The sequence below is a fragment of the Chinchilla lanigera genome, unplaced genomic scaffold, assembly GCF_000276665.1.
Source record: "Chinchilla lanigera isolate Chin_1 unplaced genomic scaffold, ChiLan1.0 scaffold00052, whole genome shotgun sequence".
In the NCBI taxonomy this organism is placed as follows: domain Eukaryota; kingdom Metazoa; phylum Chordata; class Mammalia; order Rodentia; family Chinchillidae; genus Chinchilla; species Chinchilla lanigera.
In genome coordinates, this window is record NW_004955453.1 from 4,900,458 (window position 1) to 4,913,553 (window position 13,096).

The 13,096-nt window shown below is 43.6% G+C and overlaps 1 protein-coding gene across 2 annotated transcripts in view; it reads right to left on the minus strand.

Moving 5' to 3' along the window:
* The window catches only part of Sp140 (SP140 nuclear body protein), a 46,888-nt gene extending 35,646 nt beyond the window's left edge, over positions 1 to 11,242 (minus strand). Inside the window, exons 1-5 of one of the 2 annotated variants that reach the window (XM_013519811.1) lie at positions 10,788 to 11,242; positions 4,884 to 5,046; positions 3,414 to 3,582; positions 1,144 to 1,227; positions 253 to 300 (exon numbers count right to left, since the gene is read on the minus strand). In XM_013519811.1, the coding sequence (XP_013375265.1) occupies positions 253 to 300; positions 1,144 to 1,227; positions 3,414 to 3,582; positions 4,884 to 5,046; positions 10,788 to 10,819 (496 nt within the window). In that variant the 5' untranslated portion in view covers positions 10,820 to 11,242. The remainder of the gene's footprint in view (positions 1 to 252; positions 301 to 1,143; positions 1,228 to 3,413; positions 3,583 to 4,883; positions 5,047 to 10,787) is intronic. The other variant, XM_013519810.1, reaches the window with a different exon arrangement.
* Between the last annotated feature and the right edge of the window lie 1,854 nt (positions 11,243 to 13,096).

Genomic DNA, 13,096 nt, shown 5'->3' on the forward strand with positions numbered 1-13,096 from the left:
TGTATCAAAATAAAATGTGAAGAAGGATCTGGGGATGTAGCACAGCACAAAGGCCCTGAGTTCAATGCCTAGTGCAAAAAAAAAAAAATAAAAAGATAATAGGTAATTTTAATCTTTATTACTGTCTCCATCATAAGGTAATAATCTGGGCATTTCTTCTGATTCTCTTCCTTCATCTATTTGTACAGCATTTTCCCAGGGAAATGAGGAAAGAAACAAGAACATGACACACAGTTGACAGTGGACACCTACCCAGATATGGTCGTGGTGGGCTCTGATGTTCAGATGCAGGACTGCTGCCTTGGAATAAAGGTATGTTTGTGCCAGCCAAGCTTTGCTCCACCCTCTCGAGCACCTTGTTAGGCTCCCTGGAGTGTCTTCTCTTCCCTTTCCTGCCTGTAAGTGTGTCTTCATGCACGACTGTGCCCACACCATCACTATGAAGCTATTCACAGATCACTTTGACTCAGCTCCTTCTTCCTAACTTCGGCCCTCTCTTTGCATTTCTGTCTTTTTCTTCTTCCATGAGGTTCTTACCTTTTTTCCCATTTTCTCCCTGTTTAGCTTTTCAAATTTGCTTCCTAGACATCCTATTTCATTATTCCCACACAGTCCATGACTGGTAAGTTTGAAATGATCTCTTTCTTCCCAAACACTGGCCTGGCAGTCCACTCATGGGACACTGAATGACACTGTAGTCCGGGATAAACCACACATGTGACTGTGACCCTGCAGATTTGTAGCCTACTGATGTGACTGTCTTCGCTAGTGCAGGTCCACAGTGTGATGCCCACACCATGAAGAAGTTGTCTAACAGCACATTTCCCCAGATGTATCCCCATCACTACGTGACAAATCTGTGTTGAGATTCCAGATCCATTTAGATAAAATCAGGCCCACTTAGGAAACTCTATTTGACTCCTAATCTACATTTTTATTCTCCTGTGCCCTTCCCCCAGGAGCCCCTCCCTTAAGAGACTTAGCCTCCTTCTCCCCATCCCTGCCACACACCTGGGGACCACCACCACGGGGTGCACAGAAGTGTGTGCTTGTGTTGGTGAAGAGGGAAGGAAGGACAGTGTCCCTTCCTGCAGACAGGCCAACAATTTCAATGAGGCAACTGGTAACTTGAACCATAATTACCTTTCCCACCGCCCGATGGTACTCGGGGCATCTCTTCAGTGTCTGCTCCATTTGTCCTCAGGAGAGCCTTGTATTCATGGGAAACTGAAGCAAAACACAGGAATCTAACCAACAGGACTCGGGGCCGAGGGAGACCTCAGGCTTCCCGTTGAACTCCGGCGTTCATTGCGCAGATGGCCACTCACTCCCAGGACCTCATCTAGGAACCCCCGCTCAGAGCCAGGCTCTGCTTCTGCCCAACCTCGTTCCCTTTTTTCTCTTTCTCATTTTTCAGTCACCACATGTTGTTACTTCTACACCAAGAATTTGCATCTCTCAGTTCTTCTCTTCTTCATGGCTGTGATGCTCCTTATGATATGTCCTGTGCATGTCTTGGGTTTTTTTTCTGATTCTATTTTTCTGGGGCTCTACATCCCACACAGCAGGCTCCAATCTTACTCTACAGGCCTGTAATCCTAGCATTCGGGAGGCCTCAGCAAGAAGATCACTGTGAACTCAAGGCCGGCCTGGGACTACATAATGAGTTCAAAGCCAGCCTGAACTACACAGCAAGATCCTGTCTCCAACAAAACCGAGAAAGAAAAATGAGGGAGGGAGTAAAGGAGGGAAGAGAGAAGGAGAGAGGGTGAGGGGGGGACACAACAGCTTTTAAGAACAGAGAAAGGAAAAAAGGAAAGAATGAGGAAGGGGGAGAAAGAAGGAGAAGAGAAAAAGAGAGAGGACCATTGGTTTGAGTCAGGGAAGATGATCTAGTGAAAAAGAAAGATAGCAGTGAAGAAGAGCTGGCATTCCCCAGTGGAATGGGTGATAACTGAGAAACCAAGGCAAACCTGCTTTCTGAATGGCACAAACAGGAAGGGACCATTGCCACTCCTGAGCCAGTGACCTAGGGAGGTGGCAATGGGAGGTGCAGGAAGCCAGCTCCAGGCACTGAGCTTCAGAGCTGTACTTCAGAGTGACCCAGCAAACACAGATGAAGAAGCAAGACCCACGAGACAGGGAGAAAAACAAAAAAAAAAACAGAAGTGAGGAAAGATGCCACCCAGAAACTCTGATAAGGGAGCATACCTTTTGGGGGCAATAGCCACCAGGGTTGGGGAGCGGGAGGGGTAAGGCAAAGAGGGCCTATGGAGACAGTTGTTGCTTTCCCACACCCAGAACACACTGATGTCACACCTGGAGGGGGACACAGGGGGTTCTGTGTGGTCCAGAGGGACAGAGAAGGCATGGGAAGCCCCTGTGCAGGCTTTGGTGAGGCTGGGAAGCACGGGAGAGTAACACATGGGATGCAGGCGGTGGGGCTGACCCACCCTATGGAACAGGGTCCCTAAGTCCATGGAGAGTAAATGGCCCCCAAAGGCTACGTTGACTTGGGCAACAGCCTGTAGTGCTATCAGCAGTTGGTGGAGATTTTAGGATGTGGGGTCTCAAGGCAGGAAGCTACATCATTCACTGGGGGTGATACTGGGACCCCAGTCCTTCTCTCCTTCCTTTTGCTTCCTAGTCACCAGCAGTGAACAGCTTTGCTCTCTGCCTCGATGTTCTGCCTCACCAGGAGACAGCGAGCACTGAAGCCAGGAGCCAGAACAAACATTTCCTCTTTAAGCTGTTTGTCTCACAGTGACAGAAAGCTGACTAACACAGAGAGGGTCAGAGCTGCAGAGATACCTGCTGTAAAGGTAACACCATTCCCTGGGTACCCACAGCCTAGGGGCGTCCTGGTTGCAGATGGGATATTGACCCAGAATCTGAGTCTGAGTATTTGATTTCCTTTGTCACTTCCTCTGACTTGAATGTATCCTAACAGGGAAACGAGAGAGCTCTTCTTCTAACCAAGGTATAGTTTTCCCAGATTCAACACATTCTATTCTTCCTACTGACATCTACTTTTCCCTGCTACAGTATCCTTTATTGCTTCCTTATTTCCCCAAAAAAGAAATATCAAATTCTTTAGAGTTAGGTGTCAGACTCTCCAAAATGGCTTCCACATCTCCCACCCACCTGTGTGATTCAGCCTCCCTTTCACACTTCACAGTTCTCCTGTGCTGCCCCTCCCCATGCCTGGGCTTGGGCTGGGCTCCTCTGGTGACTTTGACCTGGAGGACAAAGCCCACATTTCTGTGGGATTACCTGGCCTGTGTGTAAACTCTGGGAAGACATGGGTCATGCATGTTTACTCCACCGCTGTATTTCCCTTGTCAAATATGAATGAAGAATGAGTGAATGGACTGGACTTAACCCCCCTAGAAGTCATTGCAAGCTCTAGTTACCATTTTGGAAGCTTCTGAGAATCTTATTTAAATTAGGATAGGCCTGCAGGTTGGTTTTGCTGAACAACACTTTCAGGAGCGATGGGTGGAATGTCTTCTCCAGTTCATTGAGGACATCATACACCACTCTTGTCACTGGGACCAGGTTTGTGCAAGCATCTTGAAAATTCTTAAAGACATTGAATGGAGAATTATGTGGCCTTGGAGTTATGGGTTGTAAAAGACAGATTAATATACTGACAATTTGTTATCTCACAAAATATTAGAATCTGGCGTATATTTGGGTGACTGCTTAAGTGCCCTCTGCGATATAGACCATTATTTTTGTGAACCTGGCTCTGTGACACTGATGTATAGTTGAAAAGAAATAGTAACTTTAAAGACTAAAATGGAAACAAAGCTTTGTAGATAAGGAGGGGAAGAGGGGTTGAAGGGAGGGGAGGGTAATTGGGAAAAAAGAGGCGCTAAGACATATCATGCACGAGTACAGATTCCCTATGAGGAATGTCTAAACTGTACCAATAAACTTAATCTTAAAAAAGAATAAAAGTGTGCTCAAAGTTGAATGTTGTGTGGAGCTTTAAGAGCCAGGCCAGAATTTTTCCAAAGTGACCCTTCTGCTGACTGGACAATAGCCATTGTCCTCTCCCAGGGCTGGGCTGGCCTGAAGGACTCTAGGAAGCCAAGTGACCATCTTCCTCTTCTGTGAGCCTCATCTAAGGGCAAAGAAACATCACAGTTCCAAAGTCACAGGGATGCTTTGTCCTCAGTCGCCCCAGGGGACCCATCAGTGTCTTTTATCTGCATTCTGGGACTTTGGAAAAGTCTAAAGAATAAGAAGCCACTCAGAGAGAGAGAGTAGCAAGCATCTACTTTCAAATTTATCCTAGTGCGACACAACTAGCCTGTGAGTTTCAAAACTCTCACGGTAGAGTGTTTGAAATAAGAGGGCTTTGTAATAAGGCCCTGCCTGGACTGCTTACTGACTTTAAATGTAGTGAGTTGTTAGTATGTTATACTATAGCAGAAAATGCCCTCCCAGCAAGTCTGTTAGTTGCCCAGGTAACAGCTCCTGTTACAATTTCCTGTTACTTCTGTCTCCTAGAAACAGCTGGTCACTGTGATGCATATTATAAGAATCAATCAATAACCACCAAATACTCCGCTTCTGTACTCCCTGCTTGCTTATCCCATATAAGCCCCAAATACCAAGGATCAGGGCCTGACATTTTTATAAGGATTGATTCCTTGTCAGTGCCTATTCTATATTAAATAAATCTGCCTCCAAATCCTGGATGTCAATGTGGTGTTTCTGCTTGCTGTAGCAGTACAAACGTGCCCAAGATGCCCTGCGCCTGGGAGAATTCCCGCTCCATCACTACAAGGCCTTTCAGCCCATTGGCTGCACCGTGAAGTTGGGCAGAACAGAGCACGCGGCTGCTTTACCACTGCAAGGAACTTCCCACTTACTTCATACATTTGCTCAGAGATGAGGGCTTGGTCCCGCAGGCTCATAAGGAAAGGAAATGGCATCGTTACTGCAGTTGCGATTTCCACCTTGTTTTTTCTGAAATGCTTGAAAATTAGCTCATGTGAAACTTGCTCATTAGTGCTCTGGTCCCCTGTGACCACCCTGTGAAATAATAGAATGTGGAAGGAGCTATTGAGTTTCTAAAAGGCTGGGGACAGCTAGGTAAGTCGAGACATGAGGATGGTCAAGGGAGACCCAGCAGACATAAAAGAAGTAGTCTCGGGGAATTTTCATTTAGGAAATAATGGAGGGTGAAATGGAAGAAAATGGGGCTTTTCAGCAAAAATTAAAAACAATACATAGTGAAAGGATTCATCCTGTTCTCATCAACACTAACCTGAATCTCTAGGAAAATGCTGAATTAAAAAATGCTAAATCTTTACAGGTATTGTTATGATTAATTTTATTTGTCAACTTGGGCAAAGTTTTTGGATAACATTAACATTTACGTAGGTGATTGCTATAAGACAGATTGCCTTCCGTGACGTAGGTGGGCTCATTCAATCGGTCAAAACCTAAGTGGAACAAAAAAGATCAGCCACTCTAAGTAGGAGATTCTCTAGCAGACTTACTGCTGACTGGAACTGTAACACAGGCTCTCTGGGTTTCACACTGCAGATTTTGGATTCGCCAGCCTTTCTAATTTGTGAGCCTAGTTCCTTATAATAAATCTCTTAATATATGTAGTTGGTTCTGTTTCTATACAGAACTCAGACTGATACAGGCTATAACAAAAAGTTACAGATAAAAGAGTAGTTTTAAAAAGGAGATTTTTGCCGAACGAACACTAAAAGGCAAGTCTTCTTAGTTAACAACAAAGAAAGAAACCTTAGAAAGATCTAAAGATATCCCTCTCTCATCTATTACCACTGGGGGAAAATGGCATTTGGCATCACAAAATTTGTTCAAACACTCTCATCTGGTAATGTTTGAATTAGAATAGTCACAAGGATATGAGTATTTGTTTCTGGTCCAACATGGAAATTCATGTGAATATTTAAAATGAGACCCTGATTTTCTGTATATAACCTACCTGTGGAGGTTATGTATGGAGACCTTTAAGATTCTTGGGTTTTAGACATTTAGACCATACTCGAGAAAGTAAATCCTCAACTAAAAAAGGCTTGTAACTCTGATTCTTATTTATGAAATTTTCCTCTTGTTGATAACACCTTTAAAAACTTCTCTGTGTTTCTACCTGGTGTCAAGGTTTATAGGATTTGTTTTTAATCCCATTATAAGAGGATCATTGAAACTTCCTACTCCTGACACATTCATTTGGATAGAATTAAATCTCATTTCTTCACTGACTTCCTTAAAAAAGAAAAAGACTTCTGGTTAAAGATGCTTGATTGAAGTGCTTTTCTTTTCTTTCTCTAGAGTGTCCCCTAGAATGATAGTAAAAGAATTTAAGTCATAATGAGAGAGAGGAAATTAGATGAGAAATTAAACCAGCGTTTGAAGAGAATAAGTGGTCAGAGGAACATTAATTGCTATGAGTGAAGGATTCTCTCCTTTGGTGAGGAAAGTATCCAGTGGGTCCTGCAGACTAGCGGAGAGGCGGTAGTACTTTACGATCATGGCATCCCCCCTGCCAGGGAAGCATAAGGCTTTGGAAGGAGATATGGGATGAAAACCCGGGCACTCTTTGAAAGGAAAAAATACAAAACAATCAGTTCTTCGGCATAGCACACTTATGTCTGGGCAGGAAATGAGGGTTTCTTCTTAAGAAAAACAATAAACTCAGAGGAAAGAAAGGCTGTCATGCTCAGGCATGCAGGGCTTCCCCAGAGAAACCCACAAGCTCACAATGCCATTACAGGGCATTTTAAGTTAACTTTTCATCTCACACTGAGTAAGAATGAACAACAGTGTTTGTGGAACCCTCATCCATGCCATTTATGGACTAAACACTAGATGAGCAAAAACCAGCCCCAGCAGAAATAGAAATGTTGCAGGAAACAGCAGAGAATTTCTAACAAAGCAAACATTTCCATACAGGTATGAGAGTATATTGTGGCCAAGATGCCGTGCAGAAAAGAAACAACCAGAAAACAACAAAAAGGACTTGGAGATTATTAAAAATTTAAAATGATTGCTGAAAAGTTCTTTTTAAAGTTTACTGGAATAGTTATAAAATGAGGAGATCGTTTCACAGAACAAGGTGGAGGAAAACCCATAAAGGGGAACAAAAATGAAAGGTATTGAAATGTTAAAAGTCTAAAATAGTTATGCAGGTCTATAGATCTAGAGGTAAAGAGAAGTGGCACAAGTGCACACCCTGTTCAGCTATCCATGCACAAAGATAAAACTTGTGTCATGACTGAGAAGACAAAGGTGACCCCGCAGCTCCTGGCCTCCTGGCAGTGAAGGAGTCTCTCTGACAGGCAAGTTCAGGGCCAGCTCGGTTAGGTATCATGTCTGTCCTCTGCCACCATGCTGTGAACCTCTCTCTGCTCATTGCTCGGGGAGTTCAGGTGGCTCCTCTGGAGCTGAGACTTATCCATTCTTACTGATGAGCCAGGACAACTTAGTGAGGTACTACAATTACAGAGTCAAGAAATCAATCTTGCATGTTCGTTGTAAAAGAATTGCAGTGGTTGTGACAGCCAGTTAAAATGTAATGTCTAAAAGTTCTCAATTATTTTAGAGGAGTGATGTTCTAAGAGTGGTCTAGGGGAATTCTGGGACTGTACAAGACCTTTGTAAGTGTCAACAAAGTCAAAACTACTTTCACAATAATGTTAAGATGCTATTTGCTATTTATCTCTCTGTTCTCTCTCAAATGTACAGTAGAATTTTCCAGAGGTTATGTGCCCTATGTCATTATCAGCACAGATCAAAGGCAGAAGCAGAAATAAGAAAGGAGAGTTCAGCAGCTTCCATTAAGCCAGATGGTAAGAGATTTACAAAAAGGTAAAGCAATGCTAAATCTTGCTTCTTTTTATTTTGGAAAATACTGCTATTTTTATAAAAAATGTGTCATTTGGATTAGCAGTTCCAAAGTCAAAGAAGAAGTCTCAAGAGAAATTTCAAAATATTTTGAACTGAGTAAAATGAAAACTCAGCTTATCAAAATGTATGGAATGTAGCAATGGCAGTGCTTAGCGGGAAATATGTAGCCTTAAGTGTATATATTATGAAAGAAGATGGCTGGGTGTGGTGACACACAACTATAATCCCAGCACTCTGGGAGGCTGAAGCAAGAGGATCGAATTCAAGCCCAGTCACAGAGACTTGGTAAGACCCTGTCTCAAATTTTTATTTAAAAGGTGGGTGAGGGCTGGGGATGGAGGCAGGTATGAAGTCCTTGGGTTCAAGCCTCAGTACTACAAGGTGAAGGAGGAGAAAGGGAGGTGGAGAGGGAGTAGAAGGGGAAGGGGAGGAGAGGAGGAGAAGGAGGAGGAACAGAAGAAGGAGAGAGAGAGGAGGAAGAGGTGGGAGAAGATGAACAAAAGGAGGAGGAAAAGGATGTAATCAATGTACATTTCCATCTGAAGAAATTAGAGAAAAAGGGGGCAATTTAAGTCTAATACCAGTAGAAGAAAATAATAAAAATGAAAATAGAAATTAATAAAATTGAAATAAAACATTAGGAAATTCAATGAAACCAAAAGTTCGTTTCCAGAAAAGATCAATAAAATTTCCACTCCTCCTCCAAATTCAAAGACCCAGTCCAAAAATGGGCATCTGACATGAACACACACTTCTCAGATGAAGAATTACAAATGGCAAATAAATATATAAAAAAATGTTCAACATCACTGGTCATTTGAAAGACACAAAATAAAACAACATTGAGATTCCATCTCACTCCAGAAAGAATGGCTATCATCAAGAAATCAACCAATAACAAGTGCTGATGGGGCTGTGGGGAAGAAAGAACACTTCTCCACTGTTGGAGGGAGTGCAGATTGGTGCAAAAACCATGGAAATCAGTGTGGAGATTCCTTTAAAAACTAGGATTAAAGGTCCTATTCAACCCAGCAATTCTTCTTCTGGGCATTTTGCCAGAAGAATTAAAAACATCATACCACAGTGATATATGCGCACATATGTTTATAGCAGCACAACTTATAATAGCTAAATATGAAAAACAACCCAAATGTCCATCAATCAAGCAATGGATTAAAAAAATCTCATTTTCCTATATAATAGAGTACTATTCGGGGCTGGGGATTTAGCTCAGCGGCAAAGCGCCTGCCTGGCAAGCGCAAGGTCGTGAGTTCGGTTCCCGGTACCGGAGAAAAACCAAAAAAAAAAATAGAGTACTATTCAGCCATAAAGAAGGATAAACTCAAGACTTTTATAGGTTAATGAATGCAACTTGAGACCATACTCATAAATGAAATAAATCAGACCCATATGTGTAAATATCATATTATCTTACTAGTGTGAGAAGCTGAATGAGTGAATAAGGTCCATAATGCACAACAGATATTGTGAATTGGAAGAAAATGTTCAAAAGAAAAGAAACTGATGAGGGGAAGGGGAAAGGAAGGAAGAGAAAAGGGAAAAAAAAAAAAATATATATATATATATATATACTCAAGATAGTTAAGATAGTTACACAGCTAGTTTCTCTTGTTCACTGAAAAGAAAGATTTATGCTAATATTGTCTGGATAATATTTCATGCCTATATATTTTCCTCTGAATAACTACTGTGAAGATAGCAATATGTAATGTATTAATTATTGTTACTCTCCTATTAGCCTGATTTGAAACTCTATTTTACTTTATTTCTATTTTTCTTCTTCTTCTCTAAAATAAAAAAAAAATCCTAGCCTCTATCTCACCACGTTAATAAAGAAACACAAAAGGAGAACACCCAGTTTACTAATAGAGAATGAAAGCAGGGTCATCACTATGAATTCCACAGACACTGAAAGGACAACAAAGAAATTCTCCCGACAGCCCTGTGGCTACGGGTTTGGTAACAGAAGAAACAGACAGTTTTCTTAAAAGACACAAATTACCAAAACTCACACAAGGAGAGACAGACCATCCATTAAAGAAACAGAATCAGTAATTAACAGGCCTCTAAAGGAGAAGGAATCGGGCCCTGATGGTATCACTAGTGTATTCAACCAAATGTTTAAAGAAGAAATGATGCTTTCTTGGCGCTGCACCAGCACCAGAGGTTGCCATGGCTCCTACTTACAGGAGTTTCCATATATTTCTACACTGTTTTAATTTATATGCATTGCTGTTTGTCTTGCATGTTTAAAAGATAATTTCTGTCCCTCTCCAACTAAATGTGTAACACATCCCAGAATTTAAAAAAAAAAAAAGAAAGAAAGAACAAAAGAGCAAGCAACACTCACTTTCCACCTGCTTGCGTTCATTTTGGGTACTACTTTCACTTCCTCCGACTGTGTTGGAAGATACTGAGTTGATGGTGGGGCCCAGGGTCACACACATAGCTCAGAACAGAACTGGCCCCCAACTACACAGACAGGAAAATCTTGCTAACAGACAGTTGTTTGATTTGTACTGTAATTTTTCTAAAAAGAGCTTTTTTGGGACAGAGCTGTTTTTCAGAGCAGGGACAAGGGACACGTGGGGAGTCAGAGGTCACGTCCTGCAGGGGCACCTCAGAAGGGAGAAAGCAACAACAGCCTGGCCTCGCCATTACAAGGAGAGGCAAAGACAGTGTGAGTCAGGCTGGCCTTGTTTCCCCGAAACTAACCAACTGCAATAAAAATCAGCTTTCCACATTTTTGATTTATTTGCTATTTCGTCCTGTTGGATACCCATGGTGTGAGCCCGGGTAGACATGTAACAAGTGTGAACACTGACCCTACCAAAGATGAAAGACAAGCAGAGGACATGGTGACTTACCTGAAGCTGAGATCCCTGCCTCCACTTGTCATCCTCTTCCACGGACCCTGCTGGGCCTTGAACTCAGCTTAGGATCACACCGGGTCAGAACTTCACAGTCTCTGTGCCTGCCAGAGCTCTGGGGGAAACTACCAACTGGCCCACACCACCACCCTTCATGGTTTGCATCAAAAGGGGGAAAAGAAAGTGAAACTGCCTAACTGTGTGACATGACTGCAGTCACACGCTGGCCCAGCCCTTCCCAGTCTCTCCAGCCAGAGAGGAGCCCAAGGCCAGCCCCAAGCGTTCCAGAACGATCGAGTGCCCACTTGCTCAAATCACAGAAATAGGGTGGGAAAGCCCCTTTGACTAAAATGGATCGAGGTTGCCTGCGTGGTGCACATGGGGAGGAAGTGAAGTCTACATTCGCCCCTTCCCCTGGCATTTTCAGGCTTCTCTCTGGCCGTGGCTGGCTGAGTGTCTTAGTGAGGCCGGATTTGTGGACGCAAGCCAAGCATTTGAACATGGGGCCTTTTACAACTGCAGCCAGTGCGACGGAGGAAAACCAGGCTTCCTCTGTGTCACTGGTGAGGGCGGGCTGCTCCAGCGATGGGGGCAGGTTTGGAACTGAGATTACCTACAACTTCTAGGCCAGTGTGAGCTAGGAGGACGAGCGTGGTGCGTTTGTTTGTACACAGTTGCTGTTCTTTTCTCTATTTTTCTTTCACTTACACGTGACCTTCATACTGTAAAGGATTTGGAACAATTTACAAAAAAAAGCTACACCAGTATCAAGTTGAAAGACAAGGAAATAGCAAAGGGAACGTAAAAATCAATAAATGAACCCAGAAGCCTAAATTCAGGCAGAATGGGTGAAGGATAAAGGAGCAACAGGAACAGGGGCGCCTGTGGATGGCGTCTGACAGAGCAGGGACTAATGTCGGTGAGAACTGCAAGGCAAGAGCAAAGCAAAGCTTCTCAGACATAGACACCCCTGAGCCCCACTTCTCCTGGGTCTTCACGGACGTCCTGGGAAACCTAGACACACAGGTTTGGAAAAGAGAGGGCAACTGATTTCTACCCATTTGCCCCTTTCTGACTTCTTTCTCTAAGAAGCAAACCCCAGTCTGATTAGGACAAGTTCCAGGACATTGACATGGAATCTTTTCCTATGGGCGATGTCACCCTGTCTACCAAGGGTGCGTCTCTGCAGGAAATCCCCCCCACACTGGCTCTCTCTTGTACACTCTTTTGCTCTCTCTGGCTTTGATAAGGGGTGGTGCCTCTGTTGGGCAGAGCTGTCTTCTGTTCCTGCCTTTCATGGGCCACAGTGAAGCAGACAAGACCCGCTCTGGTGTCCCCTCTGCCTGCTCTCTCTGCCCTGGGCAGCAGGCAGGCCTAGGTCACCGCTGGGCTGGGCAGTTCTGTTACTGTGCCCCTTTCTCTTGCTGATAAGCACCAGGTCTTTGGTGCTCCTCAGCTGACTGTAGGGACAATGGGACTTCAGGGGTGGCAAGTTTATCAGTGAGCTCTACTCTGCAACACTGTGCATTTGCCTGGAATCTCAGCTCTTAGGTCCCACAGTCCTGTTTTTGCCTGTGTTCATGACAGAACCTCTCCTGCCCAAGGGAGGCCGAGGCTGAGACCACGAGCCCACCTCTGCCTGGTTCTAATGCCTGGGCGGTGTTGTCTTCCCCAGTGGGGCAAGGAGACCAGCTGCTTCCCTGACCTGTGCTCCACCTAGACATAGGTTAAATAGGTGATTCTCTATAAAAGCAGTCCATGCTTGCATCTGACCCAAAAACCTCCCTGTTTTGCTAAGTGTGCTAGGTTCTGACACTTGGGATCAGGGAGAGATGTGTTCCAGCTTCACCACAAGGTTTATCAATTTACCCCTGTTTGGCAAAGTCTACCAAAGTCTACCCCTGAAAGCTAATGAAATGTTCACCAGCTTTATGTCTAACTATGTCAGATAACCAGACTCAACTAGATCATATATCCTTGAAGGTATGTTGCTTATAATTCCTTCTCTGGAACTGGGCATGATGGTACATGCCCTTAATCCTAACACTTGGAAGGCTGAGGCAGGAAGATGGCTGCAATTTCAAGGCCAGCCTGAACTACATAGCAAGACAGTATCTCCAAAAATTTAATTAATTAATTAATTAAAATAATCCATTCCTTGGTACCCAATCTTTTAATCAGCCAGGATTTGGAAGTACAAGTAGCTGAAACCAGCTCTGGCTAACTCATGGAGAAAATCAATATCTGAAAGGTATATTGGGTAGCTCACAGAATTTATGACAGGCTGGAGGAGCAAGCTAAGAAAA